This window comes from Mustelus asterias, chromosome 8, assembly GCF_964213995.1.
Source record: "Mustelus asterias chromosome 8, sMusAst1.hap1.1, whole genome shotgun sequence".
Lineage (NCBI taxonomy): Eukaryota > Metazoa > Chordata > Chondrichthyes > Carcharhiniformes > Triakidae > Mustelus > Mustelus asterias.
The window spans coordinates 65,478,657-65,499,322 of record NC_135808.1 but is presented as its reverse complement, the minus strand read 5'-3'; the positions used below and the strand labels follow the sequence as shown (position 1 = coordinate 65,499,322).

Genomic DNA, 20,666 nt, shown 5'->3' with positions numbered 1-20,666 from the left:
TCCCCGTTTTGAACTCCATCTGCCAGTTTTACTCACTCAATTCATCAATGCCACTTTGCAACTTTCAATTCTCATCATTTATATTGTGCCATCTAATGTGGTGGCACCAGGAAACTTGGATACGTGGCTCTCTATTCTTCATCCGAGTCATTTAGAAGTACACAGTGAAAAGCTGTGGTCCCAAAAATCCCTGGGGGACACACCGCTAGTTGCAACCTGCCAGAGAGAGTATACATCCATCATTTAAGGGGAGGTGGTGTCACAATGGTAATGCCACGAGACCAATAATCCAGAGGCCCAGGTTAATGTTCTGGGAACGTGGGTTCAAACCCTGCCAAGGCAGCTAGTGGAATGTGAAAATCAATCAATAAATCTGGGAAACAAAACTACTCTAGATCACTGATGGTGACTGTAAAACTATCATTGATGGTCAGGGATAACCGATCTCATTCACTCGCATCGCTACAGTGCAGAGGAGGCCATGCGGCCCATTGAATCTGCACCAACTTCCGGAAAGAGTATCTCTTCCCCGCCCAATCCCCGAAATGCAGCACATTTACCATGACTAATCCACCTAACTTACACATCTTGGGACATTAAGGAGCAATTTAGCACGGCCAATCCATCTAACCTGCACATCTTTTGATTGTGGGAGGAAACCCATGCAGACAAGAGGAGAATGTGCAAACTCCACACAGACAGACACCCAAGGTTGGAATTGAACCCTGGTCCCTGGCATTGTGAGGCAGCAGTGCTAACCACTATGCCATCATGCCAACCTTTAATGCCCTTTAGGGAAGGAAATCTGCCATCCTTACCTGGTCTGGCCTACATGTGACCCTGCATCCACAGCAACGTGGTTGACCCTTAATTACTCACTGAAATGGCCAAGCTATTTAGTTCGGGGCAATTATAATAATTTCATGTAATGGCCTTGACAGTGATGCCCACATCCTATTAAAGAAAAATAAACCCTTATTCCATCTCCTACCTCGCAATCAATTTGCTATTAAATATGGTAATCTAGTACAGTGGCCCTTGCTCTCCAAAGGCATGGATTCACACTGCGGCATTGTTCCACAGGTACCAGCAGTCTGGCACCTTCATATCCAACTATTGGCAAGCTAATCAGCTATGGAGGTCAGTACAGCAGAGCTCAACCCTGCCCTCGCCGAATACCCATTTTTTTTTAAAGAAACACACCTCCCTGGAAAAATCAATGTATGTTGAGCTGGAACATTAGGTGATATAGCCCAGGGGGTACTGAAACCAACTGTAACGACTGCTCTTGTCACTACCTCCAACAAGGGCAAATGCCTCAGCACAGACTAGACATTAAATCCGGAATCTGTGATCTGTACGGCTCAGCACAAAGTAATAAATGTCACCCTGAAAAGTAAACAGGGAGGAGCAGTGACTGTTAATATAGCAATATGCTACTTACATATATGGACCAGGCAGTCCGCCAAGGGCATTGAAACATAAACATGTGTCTTCCACTATAACAGGACCCTGAATCTAAAAAAAGAAAACTGAATCTGTTAAAGGTCCCCAATAAAACAGATCTATACTTAAATTTGATTTTTAAACAAATTTAATGTTTAAGTTAGAATCCACAGCCAAATGCTCACATTTGGTTGCTCAGTTCAGGCCCACATCTTGCATGTTAAATATTAGTTAATGGCAATATCATGAACTGTCTCCGAAGCTAGCAAGCAAAGGCAATGCTCAGGGTAGCACTGATCTGAAAGACAGTTAGTTAAATAATCATAGCCAAGCCATCAACTTGCCAGTGAGAAGAAAATCTGTTCCTGCTGCTAAAGGCTAATCCTGTTGGAAAATAATTGCATGTGGATGTGGTGCGGATGAGATTGGGTTTGGCTGCAATGCAGCCCATGGCTGAATAGCCCACTGACGTTCACCTTCAGAACAAGGTACTGGAGGGTTGCTCATACCCCAGAAATAGTCATCTCAGAAACGTCAAGTGACTTTGGTAAGGAAACAAAGAATCCCTACAGTGCAGAAGAAAGCAGTTTGGCCAATCGAATCTGAACCAACCCTTCGACGGAGCATCTTACTCCGACCCTATCCCCGTAAACCCATGTATTTAACCTGCTATTCCCCCTAAACTAAGGGACAATTTAGCATAGCCAATGAAACAAAAATTGGTGACAAATTCACACAGTTAATTGAATGTTTCCAAAGAATGAGCAATTTCAGAAATATTTGCAAATTATCTATAAAGAGATCACTAACCAATTTGCAAAGTTGTATCAGAAATTACGCAGGACAAGGTGACGGGGATGGTTGGCATGATCTGGTTGCGACACAAGTGAAGCATTGTGTGTTCATATTTTGGTTTCTTTCTTCCCATCACAGTACTAGCCTCATTCACAGAAAAACATCTACAACTTGTTTCGATACAATAAAGATCCCAGAATATAGTCACCACCTTTGGCTCAATATCCTAGGAAGGACACTTGAAATATTTTGTAGGTTTTGTCCGAATATACTTTTGACTTGTAAATTCATGAGTTGGCAGTTAACGTTCACTTGGCTGCAGTGCCTCTGGTCACTCTCATAACTGGACCTATTATCTCAGAGAATGTTTTCCCTATCCAATATCTAATTAAATTATAGCATGACTCACAGATCATGAGACCTCTTATTATGTGCACTGGATACTATGAAATTGGAAATGTTGCCGACATTTCAAATAATTACAGTTTAATAGTACTAACTGGCTATAAAACACTGGGATGTCCTGAGGTTCTGAAAGGTGCTATTTAATTACAGGTTGTCTTATCTAAAAGCATTAGATAAGCAAAATTCAAAGAGCGGGAACTGATAAACAGCACTGAAGGTTCAATGTTGAGTCCAGAAGGCTGTAACGTGCCTAATTGGAAGATGAGAGACTGTTTTTCCAGTTTGCATTGGAAATGACTGGAGTATTGTCATAGGGCAAAGAGAAAGCGGGCATGAGAGCAAAATACTGAGTTTCTTTGTACATTGTTTTAAAATATTATTTATGGAATGAGAGTGTTGCTGGCTATGCCAGCATTTAATGCTCAAGTTCAATTGCCCTCGAGAAGGTGGTGGTGAGATGTCTTCTTGAACCGCTGCAGTCCATGGTGTAGATACACCAACGTAGCTGTTAGGGAGGGAGTTCCAGGAATTTGAGCCAGCAACAGTGAAGGAATGGCAATATATTTCCAAGTCAGGATGGTGAGTGACTTGGAGGGCAATTTCCAGATGGTGGTGTTCCCACGTGTCAGCTGTCCTTGTCCTTCTAGATGGCAGTGGTTTTGTGTTTGGAAGGTGCTGTCTAAGGAGCCTTGGTGAGTTGCTTCAGTACATCTCGAAGATGGTACACACTGCTGCCATTATGCATCGGTGGTGGAGGGAGTGATTGTTTGAGAAAGGGGTGCCATTCATTCTCACCAGCAAACATATTGAGACCAAACAAGAAAGGTGTTGTTGGTCATTGACACTTACTTGTATGGCTGCTTCCTGACATTTCTTTATTGAGATTTCATCAGACTCACCCTGGTACTCTGGTACTGGAGAAGAATTAATAATTAACGTACAGGAAGTCCTGGCATCGGATTTTCAAATTTTACGAGCAGAACAAAATGAAAATGCACCATACTTACAGTCAATCTTTTTGGAAATGAGTGTGAAAGGAAACTTGTCACCCAGAATTTGAACAACCTGTTTTGCAAAGAAAAAGCAAGATTGGTCCCAGGTTAGAACTAAAGGCTTTTTATTTGTTGAAAAAGCAAAAAGGAGAAGATATTATTTAGCCAAAATACCAGAAAATTCTGGATAAACTCAGCAGGTCTGGCAGCACAGAAACACAGTTAACGTTTTGAGTCCACAGAAGAGAAACGTATTGAATTATATACTTGGAGGAAGTGGGGGGTAGAATGGAAAGTCAGTGATAGCTTGGCATTCAGGAGAGATTGTCTCATGTCCATGACATCTTTGCCAAAGGGGCTGTTAGGTGCCATTAAGGACCGAAGAGTGTTAATAGTGGCAAAGGTAGGATAGCAGAATTTGTTAATAGGAGAACAGAGGTCAGTGCTCAGTGGGAGCAAAACTGAACAACCAGGGACAGTGGTCTTGTAAGGAAGAGGTGGGCTGTGTCGAGACAAGTCAGGGGAATCAGATGACAGAAAACAAATGGAGGGGAAAGTTCACAGTCTAACGTTATTGAGCTCAACGTTGAGTCCAGAAGGCTGTAACATTCCTGATTGGAAGATGAGAGGTTGCGTTGGGCATGACAGGAGCATTTTTAAAAATCCATTTGAGGGACATGGGCATCGCTGGCTGGCCAGCATTTATTGCCCGTCCCTAGTTGTCCTTGGAGGACAGTTGAGAGTCAACTACATTGCTGTGGCTCTGGAGTCACATGTAGGCCAGACCAGGTAAGAACAGCAGATTTCCTTCCCTAAAAGACATTAGTGAACCAGATGGGTTTTTCCTGATAATTGACAATGGTTTCATAGTCATCAGTAGATTCTTCATTCCAGATATTTTTGATTGAATTCAAATTCCACCATCTGCCTTGGTGGGATTCGAACCCAGTCCCCCAGAATATTAGTTGAGTTTCTGGATTAATAGCCTAGCGATAATACCACTAGGCTATCACCTCCCCATAGTAGGGCAAGGATGGACAAGTGGACATGAGAGCAAGATGCTGAAATGACAAGCAACCGTAAGGTTGGGGTCGTGCTTGCAGATGGAGCGAAAGTGTTCCACAAAGCAGTCACCCAGTCTGCATTTAGCCACGAGGCTGGATGTGCTGTTGAAAGCAGACAAAGGAGGGGCCATCGTCATACTGAACAGAACGGATTACTGCAAAGAAGTGTACCGACAACTGAACATCGAGGAACACTACAGACAGTTACCCACAGATCCGACTAAAGAACATACCCGTCAACTCAACACTCTGAACAAGACCTTTGATCCGGACCGTCAGAGCACCCTCCGTGCTCTCATCCCACGTACTCCCCGCGTTGGAGATCTCTACTGCCTCCCAAAAATACACAAGGCAAACACACCCGGCCGTCCCATCGTTTCAGGAAATGGAACCCTGTGCGAGAACCTCTCCGGCTATGTCGAGGGCATCTTGAAACCCATTGTACAAAGAACCCCCAGCTTTTGTCGCGACACTACGGACTTCCTACAGAAACTCAACACACATGGAGCAGTTGAACCAGGAGCACTCCTCGTCACAATGGATGTCTCAGCACTCTACACCAGCATCCCCCACGAGGATGGCATTGCTGCAACGGCCTCAGTACTCAATGCCGTCAACTGCAAGTTTCCAGATGCAATTTTACAACTCATCCGCTTCATCCTGGACCACAATATCTTCACCTTCAACAACCAGTTCTTCATCCAGACACACGGAACAGCCATGGGGACAAAATTCGCACCTCAATATGCCAACATCTTCATGCACAGGTTCGAACAAGACTTCTTCACCGCACAGACCTTCAACCGATGCTATACACTAGATAGATCGATGACATTTTCTTCCTTTGGAGTCATGGTGAGCAATCACTGAAACAACTCTATGATGACATCAACAAGTTCCATCCCACCATCAGACTCACCATGGACTACTCTCTGGAATCGGTTGCATTCTTGGACACACGCATCTCCATTAAGACGGTCACCTCAGCACCTCACTGTAACGCAAACCCACGGATAACCTCATGATGCTCCACTTCTCCAGCTTCCACCCTAAACACGTAAAAGAAGCCATCCCCTACGGACAAGCCCTCCGAATACACAGGATCTGCTCGGATGAGGAGGATCGCAACAGACACCTCCAGACGCTGAAAGATGCCCTCATAAGAACAGGATATGGTGCTCGACTCATCGATCAACAGTTCCGACGCGCCACAGCGAAAAACCGCACCAACCTCCTCAGAAGACAAACACAGGACACGGTGGACAGGGTACCCTTCGTCGTCCAGTACTTCCCCGGAGCGGAGAAGCTACGGCATCTCCTCCGGAGCCTTCAACATGTCATTGATGAAAACGAACATCTCGCCAAGGCCATCCCCACACCCCCACTTCTTGCCTTCAAACAACCACGCAACCTCAAACAGACCATTGTCCGCAGCAAACTACCCAGCCTTCAGGAGAACAGTGACCACGACACCACACAACCCTGCCACAGCAACCTCTGCAAGACGTGCCGGATCATCGACACGGATGCCATCATCTCACGTGAGAACACCATCTACCAGGTACACGGTACATACTCTTGCAACTCGGCCAACGTTGTCTACCTGATACGCTGCAAGAAAGGATGTCCCGAGGCATGGTACATTGGGGAAACCATGCAGACGCTACGACAACGGATGAATGAACACCGCTCGACAATCACCAGGCAAGACTGTTCTCTTCCTGTGGGGGAGCACTTCAGCAGTCACGGGCATTCAGCCTTGGATCTTCAGGTAAGCGTTCTCCAAGGCGGCCTTCACGACACACGACAGCGCAGAGTCGCTGGGCAGGAATGAATGGACTAGTGACAGATGAAGGTCAATGTGGAGAAATATAAATTGATTCATTTTGATAGAAAGAAGATGGAAAGGCAATATAAAATAAAGGGAAACTCTACAGGGGTGTAGGAGCATGGGGACCTGGGTATATATGCGCACAAGTCATTGAAGATGGCAGGTTGAGAACATGGTTAAAAACACATACAATACCATAGGCTTGGCTTGATTAATAGGGAAGCAGAGTGAAGAGCAAGGAGGTTGTGTTGAACTTGTATAAGACAACAGTTGAGATTCAGGTGGAGTATTGCATCCAGTCTGGGCACCGCACTTTCAGAAAGATGTACAGACATTGGACAGCATGCAGAAAAGATTCACGAGACTCATTTCAGGAATGAGGAACTTCAGTTATGAAGACAGACTGGAGAAGTTATTGGAGAAAGTTGAAGAGATTTGAAAGTAGCATTCAAAATCATGTGCGAGCTGGTCAGAGTAACAGATCAGAAACACCAAAGGTATATTTTAAAGCCAGACTGGACCTCAATATTTTTCTCTATTTTGGCATTGTGAGGATAGGATTTTTCACTCCAAGCATATTTCTGACAAACCAGGGAGCTTTTATCAAAACAAACTTTATTTAACAGCACGGTTTAACTATAATAAATGAATTAGCTAAACTTTTAACAATTGAACAAAACTGAAACATACAATACTTAATCTATCACTACGAGTTCCAATCAAGCAAAATTTATCTTATAGACTTAAATCTCTTTTTAAAATTAGTTAGCAAAACACTAGTAACCTTGTTAATAGTCATGGAGCTGTCAGAGAGGGGGAAAAGAGTCTCAGTAGCTTGTAGTAAACTTTTGACTTCAAGCAATTCCTAGCCACGATTCCACTTTAAAATGAGTCACCAAATGAGATTTACCAGGATGCTGCCTGGTTTGGAGGGGAGGTCTTATGAGGAAAGGTTGAGGGAGCTAGGGCTGTTCTCTCTGGAGCGGAGGAGGCTGAGGGGAGACTTAATAGAGGTTTATAAAATGATGAAGGGGATAGATAGAGTGAACGTTCAAAGACTAGTTCCTCGGGTGGATGGAGCTATTACAAGGGGGCATAACTATAGGGTTCGTGGTGGGAGATACAGGAAGGATATCAGAGGTAGATTCTTTACGCAGAGAGTGGTTGGGGTGTGGAATGGACTGCCTGCAGTGATAGTGGACTCAGACACTTTAGGAACATTTAAGCGGTTATTGGATAGGCACATGGAGCACACCAGGATGATAGGGAGTGGGATAGCTTGATCTTGGTTTCAGATAAAGCTCGGCACAACATCGTGGGCCGAAGGGCCTGTGCTATGCTGTACTGTTCTATGTTCTATGTTCAAATACAGGCATATTTGGAACTTTTCAGAGCATCTCTGGAGAGAAAGACACTGCTTTCTTTGGGCAGCCTCGGCAGTAATTGCTTACATTTAAAAAATGAAACTGAAACTCTTTTCCTGCAAGCTTGGCTCTTCCCATTAATCACATGACTCTCTCTTTCTCTCCATCAATCAGCCTAATCAAAACTTTACCCTGAAACCCCAGGGGGAACCTAAGCAAACATTAGCTCTGCTTAAACTAACACTATGTCTAAAATGAGTACTTATCTTGTTCTCCCAGCTACTAAGTGTCTAGGAAAACCTGTAAATCTGTCACCCTGCAAAACAGAGTTGAACTTTAAACATACCCCTTACAAGAAACATCATATAAATATAATTCTTAAAGGCATAGTATCATCACAATAGAAGGAAACCATTCACGCTCCTGAAAGGACAAATGAGGGCACAGATTTAAAGTAAATGACAAAAGAAACAAAAACATAATTGTTTTTGGGCAGTGAGTGATTAGGATTTCTATTGGAATCCTTAAAATAACTGATAAGTGCTGAAGGAGGCCATTTGGCCCTTCAAGTCTGCAGCAACTCTCTGACAGAGCATCTTTCACAGGCCCCACCCCCAACACTATCCCCCGGTCTAAGGGTGTTGTGGAGGCAGGTTCAACCAAAGCAATCAAAAGGGAATTATCTGAAAAAGAAGACTGTGCAGGCTAGAGAGAGAAAGTGGGAGAATAGCACTAGGTGCAATGTTCATTCAGAGAGCCAGCAGACAGGATGGGCCGAATGACCTCCTTCTTTCTGCACTGTGACAATTCTTTTGCACCAAATGCATGAACAGCAATTTGAAAGTTAAACACAATTTGCACTCTTGCTACTCTGATATACGTTGCTGCCTGAAAGTAATGGCACCATCCTGCTCAGAATAGAACCTATTTAGATGAATGAAACTCGTAAAACCTCAGAGGGAACATTTCCTGCATGTTCTCAGCCCAGGAAGACACTGCAGTGCAGCTGGGAACACATCAGCAAAGGAGAGTGGGTGGAAACAGTGTTTTACCCTGACCTACCTCCTCCAGTTTCCGCGCATTACCCGTGACAAACACCAGATTGCGAGCCGGGTTCACAGCCATTGCAACTTCTCTGGAGAGCGTGGAGCGAGAAAGAGCCAACGCTTCCGGGTGAAGGTACGGGCAGCGCCTGTGATTGGCCCAGAAATTGTAACAGCACGATCGCGTCGTTCCAATGGAACGTTGGTACAGGAAATCAGCCAATGGGGAGCAGGCGGCGGTTCAATCAGTTTCTTCACCCGGAAGTGCTGGGAGGAATGGTCATTGCAAATGTGATGGGCAAGATGCTCAAAGCTCACTCGGGCTTCTGTATCCCCCAGAATATCCATTCACATTTCTCCACCCGCACATTGAAATCCATCAAGAAAAGCATTTCGCGAGGGAAAAAAAGACAATATTGAAAAATACAGAGTAAGCCGGTCAATATCTGCAGATCAGAAGTTCAGGTATCCACGCCATGCTCTTCATTAGAATGAACTGACCGTCGCATTTTGCCAGACCCGGGGCTAACCGTGAGACAGAATCTACCTGCAGGACCCTGTTTGGACAGGGTCTACCTGTTTGGACCCTTTCCACTAAGGTAGGTACTATGATTAAGGTGCGTTTGTTAAATAGTATTTCAATTGTGCATAGCTTTCACTTCAGCCTTTTTGGGTGTTTGCTTATTTTTAAAGACATTTACATAGAGGTGACAACTCAATTCAAATCAATTGAATGAGTACCCCCCAATCCATATAAATGAGACTATTGCCCGTGTGCAGCCTTTGAAAATTAAGAGTAACTGGTATATACAAAGTGAAATAGCCGCATGAAGAAAGAGTGAAGCCTTGGGATTTAAAAAATAGCAGTGCCATGATCAGCTATAGTTGTCCTGCCTTTTAGGTTCCAGATGTGCTAGCTTCCCTTTTAAAAGTCAAACATTCAAAGGATAAGACTAATTAATGATGCTTACTCTTTCTCTGGTTCCTTACTCCCAGCAAAAGAACACCTATTTAACTATTTTTTTATTCATTAGGGCAATGTGACTATCATGGGCTAGACTAGCGTTAATTGCCCATCCCTAATTGCCCTCGAGAAGGTGGTGGTGAGCTGCTGCCTTGAGCCATTGCAGTCCATATGGTGTAGGTACACCCACAGTATTGTTAGCGAAGGAGTTCCAGGATGTTGACCCAATGACACTGAAGGAACAGTGATATATTTCCAAGTCAGAGTGGTGAGTGGCTTGGAGGGGACCTTCAAGGTGGTGGAGTCTGCTGCCCTTGTTCTTCTCGGTGGTAGTGATTGTGTGTTTGGAAGGTGCTGTGTGAATCAGAAGGTGAGGTGAATCAGGAACAACATGATAAATATTAGGGAGTTTGGAGAGGAATTTTCCAGTAATTAACAGCTATGAGTAAAAACCCTGTTCTATTGCAACAATTCTTTAAACTTTTGTAGTGTTCCATGTGGAACACCTTTCATGCGAATTTTTCAATGGAGGTGGGCTGAATTTGTCACTCAGAGCTGGCAAGTCTTAGTGGTGTTTTTGTTGGGAGTCTGAGATCAAATAAACCCAGCAGCAAAAGTCTAGTTGCTTTGGGTGCTCTTGGTGCAATGTGGTATTTAGTTTAACCACCCCAATACCAAAATCTCACTTCTCTTGATCCCAAAATAAATCTTGCACTTATTTGCAATTTCTACGTCAAATTTTTAAATGGCTCCGCACCTTCCTGCAAAAGCCTTCATTTATAACCTTGCTTTTGGCAGCTTTGAAAATTTAGTTTGTTTTGCCTTGTGCTACTGTTTTACTGAAATGTGAAGGCCTGATCCTTTTAAAGTTCTGAATGCTGCCACTTATAAAATATTAACATGCCATTTTTAATGTTTACCTAGGTTTGAAAATGAACTTACTGCCAAAGAGCTCAAAAGAGTTCAGTTCTGCTGAATATTGGGAGACGTTCTTCAAAAAACGTCAAAGTGCCTTTGAATGGTATGGAACCTATATGGATCATTGTGCCGTGCTGCACAAGTATATCAAACCTAAAGATAAGGTACAGTCATAGCTTTAACCTTTTATTAGTTGTGTCTGATAAACATTAATTTCTTTATTTCATTGCAGCTTATGAGATCTTGCTATATGTAAATTGACGGACACAATTTTAGTGTTACATAAGAACTAGGGGTAGGTAAGGTAGTCCCTTGAGCCTGTTCCGTCAGTGACCACTCATCAGGAGTACCTCCTTGGCTGTGAAGTGCTTTGGGGTATCTTTGCGACTTCAGAGGCGCTCATTGAAAGTAAACTTAGAGCTGCCATCCAAATTTGAGGATGAAATATATAGGAAACATGTTAAGGGTTTTATTTTTAAAGTCGCTTGTAATTAGGTGACCCAAATGTCGATTTTCAATGGATTTTAGAAATCTTTATCTAACTGCAATAGGGTTTGGGCTTACAGAACAAAACGGTGGATAATTGGACAATAAGATGGGGGTTTCACAACACAGGGACAGCTGGGGGAGTGAGGTGCGGAGTGGAAGAATTTGAGCCCGTGCTATAAAAGGTGCTTTTGCTTAGATAAGAGGTGGGTTATCGAGTGGAGCCTAATCATGTCCTGCTTGGGCCTGAGGCATGTTCAAGGCTGTTGGTGACCATGTTACTTTCCATCCTCCAGTGCTGTCATTCTTTCTGTTTTTATAAATAATCACAACCAAAGTGTGGGTGGCACGGTGACACAGTGGTTAGCACTTTTGCCTCAGAGTGCCAGGGACCCGAGTTTGATTCCTGGCTTGGGTCACTGCCTGTGCGGTGTCTGCACGTTCTCCGTGTGTCTGCGTGGGTTTCCTCCCGGTGTTCCGGTTTCCTCCCACAATCCGAAAGACGTGCTGCTTAGGTGCATTAGCCATGCTAAATTCTCCCTCAGTGTACCCGAACAGGCACTGGAATGTGGCTACCCGGGGATTTTCACAGTAACTTCATTGCAGTGTTCACGTCAGCCTATTTGTGACACTAATAAATAAGCTTTAAACTTTTTAATTGAAAAATTCTTTAATCAAATAATTCAGATTCCTCCTCCTTCCAACTTTAGGTTCTGGTTGTTGGCTGTGGTAACTCGGAGCTAAGTGAGCAGATGTACGATGTGGGTTACCAGGGGATCACCAACATTGACATAAGTCAAGTGGTGATAGACAAGATGAAGGAACGCAATGCCACTCACCGACCGACAATGGTCTTCATGCAAATGGATATGATGCAGATGGAGTTTGGGGACTCCCAGTTTCAGGTTGTGCTGGACAAAGGGACTTTGGATGCCGTAATGACGGACGAAAGTGACGGGACGCTGCACAGCGTTGACCGGATGTTTGCGGAGGTGGCGCGTGTCCTGCCACTTGGAGGCCGCTTTGTGTGCATCTCACTGGCTCAGGAGCACATTGCAAAGAAAGCTGTGAGCTATTTCTCGCAGCAGGGCTGGCCAGTAAGGATACACGCAGTTGAGGAACAGATCACAGCTGACAGGCAGTTCACGATGCCGGTCTTCATCTTCATCTTCACCAAGTTCAAGAAGATTCCCGGGGCTGGCCACAGGATCCTGGAGATGTGCATGGAGGAGCAGGACAAGCCTCTGCGGTTGGCCAGCGTGGAGCAGCTGTTGGAGGCGGTGAAGGGAAGGCAGCAGTATGCACTACTTCGAAACCACTTGACCAAGAACTCCAGCAGCGGCGAGAACGTGTCCCTCACTCTTAGCGATAGTGTGTCTGGGAAACCTCGCTACACCTTTTGCATTGTCGATCTGCCCTCTGTGAAAGTTTCTCGCACCAACCACTTTGCAATTTTCATAGGTGAGCTTAATCCTGATGTGCTGCTGGATGTTGTAATTCTATATTGGTATCAAGTCGATAGGGTCGTGCTTAAAAAGGTTGTTGGGTGAGAAAATATTGGGGTGGATAATGATGGTTTCACCGTCAGCTTTCAGAAGCGTTACTCTCCACTGAAACTGACAGTAACTTTAGGAGCTTAGACACTTGCAGAATAAGGTGATAATCCAGTAAATTACTGTCAGTGATGCCACTCTCTTCTGTAGGATAACTATGCACAAGAACACAAGAAATAGAAGCACTAGCAGGCCACCAGGCCCTTCAAGCCTGCCCCGTCATTCAATACGATCATGGCTGCAATCACATTTCTGTAATAGCTAGTACATCATACTCATACATTGCAATCTGTGTTAGCAACTCGTCTATCTTGTTGCAAATGCTTCGTGCATTCAGATAAAGAACTTTAATTTTTTTCCCAGTTGTTTACAACTCTGGATTTGTTTTGTGTTGAATATTTCCTATCCTGGCCTGTCACACTGGGACAGTCAAGTCCCCCCCCCCCTCACTATCCTGTGCCACCACTCCCTCATGTACTCCTGATTTTTTTAAACCTTCCATTCTTGGAACCTCCCTCCTTCTCGTTAGGATTCTTATATGAGTCCTTGCTGTAATATAATGTCCAGATGATCTGTCCCTACTGGTAGTTTTCTATTGACACTCAGACTGATCACTAACCTGCACTCCTATCTTTAACTTTGACGTACCAATTTTCCAAGCAACTGAAACCTCACCCACACTCTTTAGTTTAAAGCCTACTCTACGTCCCTAGTTATACGGTCCACAAGAATACTGGTCCCAGCATGGTTCAGGTGTCGGCCATCCCAGTGGTACAGCCCCCACTTTCCCCAGTACTGATGCCAGTGTCCTCCGAACTGATACCCACTTCTCCCACACCAGTCTTTGAGTCACATATTCACCTCTCTAATTTTACATACCCGTTGCCAATTTGCACATGGCTCGGGTAATAATCCAGAGATTATAACCTTGGAGGTTCTTTTCTATAATTTAGTGTCTAACTCCTCAAACTGCCTACACAGAACCTCCTTCCTCGTTCTGCCTATGTCGTTGGTACCGGCATGGATCACGGCCACAGGATCCTCCCTCTCCCACCGCAGGTTCCTTTCCAGGCCAGAGCAGATGTCCCGAACCCTGGCACTGGGCAGGCAACACAGCCTTTGAGACTCTCAATCCTGGCTACAGAGAACAGTGTCTATTCCCCTGACTATACTGTCCCCAACTACGACTACATTTCTCTTTTCTCTCTCCCCTACTTGAACGGCTCCCTGAACCATGGTGCCATGGTCAGTTTGCTCATCCTCCCTACAGTCCCTGCTTTCGTCCACACGGAGCAAGAATCTCAAACCTGCTGGACAAGGTCAGGGGCTGAGGCCCCTGCAGTGCTATACCTTGGATCCCTCTACCTGCCTCACTCGCAATCACACACTTCTGTCTCTGATCACTGGCCGAATTCAAGGTAGATAATCTAAGGGGTGTGACTGCCTCCTGAAACACAATGTCCAGGTACCTCTCCTCTTTTATCCTGTGTCTCCGGCGCTTTCCTCACGCTGTAGCAGTTCCACAGACTGCAATCTCCCTTGCAACCATGAATTGGTGAGAATTTCCACTCTAATGCTGTTGGTCTCCCTATCAAAGCCCTTGATAAAGCTACACCTTGTTGAATGAGGTGTAACTTTTTTTTTACAGTATACTCCTCCTCCTCCTCCAGGTGCTATGCCTAAGGAGGGTGATGGCGACCGCGGGTTCCCATTGGATTGATCCATGATTATGCTTGGCAAAGTACTGCAGTCGTTTGCTGTTGCCTTCCGGGGTATAGCTGACCAGGAAACTCTCCTGCTCTTGCCACTTGCCATTAGACACACTGGAAGGATTTACGGGCTGATACTCACCCTTTTTGACCACATTATCAATGCACCTTCCGTGGCCATCAAGTCCTAATTGGGACTCGAACCTGAAACTTCTGACCCAGAGATAAGGACACTATCCACTGTGCCACAAGACCTCCACTTAACATGATAATTACTACTAACCACCCTTATTGGTCCTAATTTTAAATTTTTGGAATGTCATATTTCTCCACAATGATGCTGAATACTCATATTTTTAAAAAGCTTTTTTTTGTTAAAAACCTGTTTACCTTTGACTGCATTAAAATAAAGGCTTTTATTTCATAGAAACATAGTAGATAAGAGCAGGGGGAGGCCATTTGGCCCATCGAGCTTGTTCTGCCATTCATCACTATCATTGCTGATCGTACAACTCAATAGCCTAATCCTGCTTTCTCCCCGTAACCTCTGATCCCATTTGCCGCAAGTGCTATGTCTTGCATAGGAAGTGCTGTATCTAGCATCGAAGAAATTTCACTATCTGAACATATAGAAGTGAAGGATTTTGAGTACTTTTAACTTCCTGGTTAAAATGAAAGGATTTCCATGTGATTGGTTGTTTACCTGCTGGATGCCTTCATTGCTGCTGCCTGCCAGCAGATCCCTCTGACCTGCTGCCAGATGTAAAATGTCGTCACTGTTTTAGTGTGTTTCAAAACAAAATTACTTCAGTTTGTGGTGAGGGAGAGAGACACTGTGAGTTGTTAATCAAAACAAATTGCTGGCGAATTTGTTCCATTCTATCTCGCAAAAATAGAATCTCGTCCTTGGCCTCTACGTTTGCACCATGACAATAAATCGTGTAGAAAGCTAGGGCTGGCATTTCATGGGTTTAAAGGTCCTTTTAATGACCAGATTTATGTTTCTGCGGTGAGACTCCATTTCTCGACGCAGAAGGGGGACAATTAAGAACACCAGAAACTATGACAGCTCAACCCTGCAGTTAGGGAATTGGTCACAAGCTTGAGATCCGAGGCTGCACACCTTCACACTGACATGGGGAGAAGAGGGCATCTCCTGAAACACCAAGTGAGCCGACTTGAACATCTTCAGGTAGCAATCCAGTGGTGGCTCTGGTGGGTGTTGTTGATAGGTCAGTCACTTCATGCGTTCATAAGATATAGGAGCAGAATTAGGCCATTTGGCCCATCGTGTCCGCTCCGCCATTCGATCATGGCTGATATGTTCCTCAGTTTCTTGCCTTCTCCCCATAACCCTTCAACCCATTACCAATTAAAGATCTGTCTAACTCCTCAAATTTACTCACTGTCCCAGCTTCCACCGCACTTTGGGGTAGCGAGTTCCACAGATTCACAACCCTGAGGGAGAAGTAGTTTCTCCTCAACTCTATTTTAAATTTGCTACCTCTTATCCTAAGACTATGACCTCTTGTCCTAGAATGCCCTTATTGGGTGTCTCCCTTGTGGCTGGAGAAGGGTGTGTGCTGGAAGCAGGGAGATCGATACAAAACAAGGGGAGGTAGCACAGAACGCCTTGAACAGTAATCTGATGCAGTTTGACGGCAGTTCCACAGGGCAGGGAGACGGAATGGCTGTTTGGAACTGATGAAGGCCGGAAGCAGCTTGGAAAAACTGCAGGATTCAAGCGTTTGCTGGTGGTGGCGTTACACCGTGACCAGCTCTACGAGAGTATGGAAGCCATTCAGTCAGAGCTATCGGGGAAGGTGTTGGAGTTCGCTCCTTCTGGACTTCCAGCGAATCAACAGGTAAATATTTACATATTTATTTGTGTGTGTGTTTGTGCATTATCATACTTCAACTATCTCTTTTTGATTAAAAAATGGATTCTCTTTGCCTTATTAACTGCCGAACCTGTCTTTAGTCTTTCACTTGAGGGGAGAAGGAGCAGGTTGAACTAAAATGGATTATTCCAAGTGTGGTCAGCTATTCATATGTTCACCTTTACTGGTTTGCCTGGTCACATTCATCCTGTCATGGCGAAACCAATCATGGTATATATCATTTCTGACTTTGGAGAAAAACATCACCAGTTTCTTTCCCTTGTGCAACTTGAGGACAGCTAGGAGTTTGAAAGTGGCAATTCCCCATCATTTTCCATATTGAATCTCCATCTCTTCCTCGACTGCACTCCTTCCAACCTGGCAAAATTCTCAGCACCTCCAGACCTGACTATTTTAACCATGATATCCCACATTGTACTTACTATAATCTTGGGATCATCCAAATTCTTGCCTATTTCTTATCTTTTCTCCCCCTTTTCTCAATTTTGCCTCTCTCCCACCCATCTCCCCCCTCCCCTCACACCTTCATCTGTAATGACTCATCTTTCATTCCCTCACCCTGCGGTATAAATATTTCCCACTTTCTATACGGCACGGTAGCACAGTGGTTAGCACTGCTGCTTCAGAGCTCCAGGGACCTGGGTTCGATTCCGGCTTGGGTCACTGTCTGTGTGGAGTTTGCGCATTCTCCTCGTGTCTGCGTGGGTTTTCTCCGGGTGCTCCAGTTTCCTCCCACAGTCCAAAGATGTGCGGGTTAGGTTGATTGGCCATGCTAAAATTGCCCTTAGTGTCCTGAGATGTGCAGGTTAGAGGGATTGGTGGATAGATATGGGGGTAGGGCCTTGGGTGGGATTGTGGTCGGTGTGGACTCGATGGGCCGACTGGCCCCTTTCTGTACTGTAGGGATTCTATGATTCTATACCTTTTATCTTTGACAAGGGGTCATCTGGACTCAAAATGTCAGCCCTTTTCTCTCCTTGCAGATGCTGCCAGACCTGCTGAGATTTTCTAGCATTTTCTCTTTTGGTTTCAGATTCCAGCATCCACAGTAATTTGCTTTTATCTGCCTATTTCTTAACTGACAGTAAATCCTTGTTTCACTAACAATTGTGTGGTCGCTGATTTACATTGGCTCCCCTGCAAGCAGCATCTTGATTTTCATCTTGAACAGCTTAAAATTCCTATTCTTGTTTTCAAATCTCTCTTCAAGCTTTGCCCTTCCTTATCGCCGTTATGTCCTCCTGCCCCACAACCCTCCCAGATATCTCTGCTCCTCTAATTCTGGCCTTTTGTGCAGTTGGGGTTTTAATCGTTCCACCCTACACCTCTCTTTCGCCTGAGAAAAAAAGACTTGCATTTATGAAGTGCTTTTCATAACCTGCGCATGTCCCAAAGTGCTTTACAGCCAATTAAGTACTTGTTGAAGTGTGGTCACTGGTGTCAGAAACGTGGCAGCTAATTTGCACTCGACAAACTCCCACAAAGAGCAATGTCTTTTGGTGATGTTGATCGAGTGTATATTAATGTAAAAGTTGGATTTTTGAGACTAATTGTTTAAGCTAAATGTCAGCGAGTCCACATTTACACAGGTAATTTTTTTTGAGGGATTAACATGTGATTGACATATGGGTGGCTTGGTGGCACAGTGGTTAGCACTGCTGCTTACCACAGCGCCAGGGACCCAGGTTCAATTCTTGCCTCGGTTGACTGCCTGTGTGGAGTTTGCATGTTCTCCCCATGTCTGCATGAGTTTCCTCGGGGTGCTCCAGTTTTCTCCCACAGTCCAAAGATGTGCGGGTTAGGTTGATAGGCCATATAAAATTGCCCCTTAGTGTCAGGGGGACTAGTGTGGTTACGGGAATAGGGCCAGGGTGAGATTGTTGTTGGTGCAGGCTCAATGAGCCAAATGGCCTTCTTCACTGTCGTGATCCTATGTGCTTGATTTGGGTCCAAAAATGACCGTCGCAATGAAACAAAGTAAAAACCAACAACACTAAAGAATTCATATTAATTTTCTGATATTTAGTTCTGTACATCATTTGTAATGATGTACATTTCATCTTACTCAACACAAATATATACCATCACGAATTAACGACAATACATCACGTTGAAATCCTTCAAAATCAAATTCAAGTCTTCATGCATGATACAACTTTCATTTTTAATTGATCAGCCTACTTGTTATGTTTTGGTGAAGGAATTGTGGTGAATCATGTGGTACACATTAGACTTGTCAAATGGTTGGGAGATTGTTGGTAGAATTGATGGAAGGAAAACCTAGAGATTCCTGTGTGTACCTTCAAATTAGTGAATCATAGCAGTAAGTAATTAATAATCACAGGAAGCCTTGTGAGACAGTGGATAGCATCCCTGTCTCTGAGCCAGAAGCTCCCAGTTCAAGTCCCACCCCAGGACTTGATGGCCAAGGAAGGCGGTTTCAAAATGCGGCTGAACAGGTTTAGTGGCTGGCAGTAAGGGTGGGAGAGACTCCTGGTCAGCCATGCTTGATGTGGAGTGGCACCCCTCAAGTTATAAGCCTCTGGCAACAGACTAGTGACCTGTTCTGAGAATTACTAACTATGGAAACAGACAAAAGTCTGCCTTAGTGCATTACTAGGCGCAGGAAGAGAATTGGAATGGAATTAATAACCACAGTGTGGCTTCATTCCTGAGAAACTAATGTTGAATTTTACACATGGTATATGAAAAATGCTTTGTTATTCAATCATAGGTCATGGGGTCCACATTTACACAAGTCCAACTTTTACATGAGTAAATAGAGTACTCTGGGGCTTTTCCCTATTCTACTTCAAAATGGAGCCTTGGGTTCTTTCACATCCGCCCAAGGAGGCAGGTGGGGCCTCGGTTTACTGTTTCATTCAGAAGACAGCACAACTCTACCTCACCAATGTACCAGAGTGTCAGCTTGGTGCTCAAGAGCCAGAGTGGGACTTGAACCCAGGTCCTTGTGACTCAGAGGTGTGTATGGTATCGACTGAGCTTCACTTTCCTCCTTTAAGCCACTCCTTAAAACATTGCTTTGACCAAGCCTTTGGTCAGCTGACCTAATATCTCCTCATGTGCCTCGGTGTCATACTTGGTTTAATAATGCTCCTGTGAAATGTCTTGGGATAGTTCCTTATATTAAAGGTGCAATATAAATATACGCTGCTGGAGCCCTAAATTGTGTAATCAGAGTTACAGAATTGTTACTGCACAAAGGAGGCCACTCGGCCTGTCATGCGTGTGCTGGCTCCCTGAAGGAGCAGTTTACCCGGCAACACGCCCGTGCCTTCTTCCTGTAGCCTAATACTTTCTTCCCTTTCTCAGAAAATAATCCAGTTCCCTCTTGAATGCTTCTCCCACACTCTCGGGCATCGCATTGCAGATCCTAACCATTCACTGTGTGAAAAGTCTTCTTTGCTTTTTTTGCCAAGTACCATCCATCAAGTGTCCTCTGTCCTGGTCTGGTCCCCCCATGCTGACATTATAGTTAAGAAAGCCCACCAACGCCTCTACTTTCTCAGAAGACTAAGGAAATTTGGCATGTCAGCTACGACTCACCAACTTTTACAGATGCACCATAGAAAGCATTCTTTCTGGTTGTATCACAGCTTGGTATGGCCCCTGCTCTGTCCAAGACCCCGAGGAACTACAAAAGGTCGTGAATGTAGCCCAATCCATCTCACAAACCAGCCTCCCATCCATTGACTCTGTTTACACTTCCCGCTGCCTTGGCAAAGCAGCCAGCATAATTAAGGACCCCACGCAGCCTAGACATTCTCTCTTCCACCTTCTTCCGTCGGGAAAAAAATACAAAAGTCTGAGGTCACGTACCAACCGACTCAAAAACGGCTTCTTCCCTGCTGCTGTGAGACTTTTGAATGGACTTACCTTGCATTAAGTTGATCTTTCTCTACACCCTAGCTATGACTGTAACACTACATTCTGCACTCTCTTGTTTCCTTCCCTGTGAACAGTATGTTTTGGCTGTATAGCGCGCAAGAAACAATACTTTTCACTGTATGTTAATACATGTGACAATAATAAATCAAATCAAATCTTATTCTTGATGCTTCCACCAGTGGGAAGAGTTTTTTTCTGGTTATTCTGTCCAGATCCCTGATAATTTTGATTGCGGCACAGTGGTTAGCACTGCTGCCTCACAGCGCCAGGGACCCAGGTTCAGTTC

The 20,666-nt window shown here is 44.6% G+C and overlaps 2 protein-coding genes across 3 annotated transcripts in view; one reads left to right on the top strand and one right to left on the bottom strand.

Moving 5' to 3' along the window:
* Window positions 1-9,066, bottom strand: part of itpa (inosine triphosphatase (nucleoside triphosphate pyrophosphatase)) — a 28,667-nt gene extending 19,601 nt beyond the window's left edge. Inside the window, exons 1-4 of the mRNA XM_078219331.1 lie at window positions 8,960-9,066; window positions 3,654-3,711; window positions 3,496-3,560; window positions 1,445-1,518 (exon numbers count right to left, since the gene is read on the bottom strand). Coding sequence (XP_078075457.1) covers window positions 1,445-1,518; window positions 3,496-3,560; window positions 3,654-3,711; window positions 8,960-9,022 — 260 coding nt within the window. The 5' untranslated portion in view covers window positions 9,023-9,066. The remainder of the gene's footprint in view (window positions 1-1,444; window positions 1,519-3,495; window positions 3,561-3,653; window positions 3,712-8,959) is intronic.
* A 134-nt stretch (window positions 9,067-9,200) lies between these two features.
* mettl13 (methyltransferase 13, eEF1A lysine and N-terminal methyltransferase) overlaps window positions 9,201-20,666 on the top strand; it is a 28,387-nt gene continuing 16,921 nt past the window's right edge. Inside the window, exons 1-4 of one of the 2 annotated variants that reach the window (XM_078218077.1) lie at window positions 9,201-9,539; window positions 10,829-10,986; window positions 12,019-12,769; window positions 16,236-16,435. In XM_078218077.1, the coding sequence (XP_078074203.1) occupies window positions 10,837-10,986; window positions 12,019-12,769; window positions 16,236-16,435 (1,101 nt within the window). In that variant the 5' untranslated portion in view covers window positions 9,201-9,539; window positions 10,829-10,836. The remainder of the gene's footprint in view (window positions 9,540-10,828; window positions 10,987-12,018; window positions 12,770-16,235; window positions 16,436-20,666) is intronic. The other variant, XM_078218076.1, reaches the window with a different exon arrangement.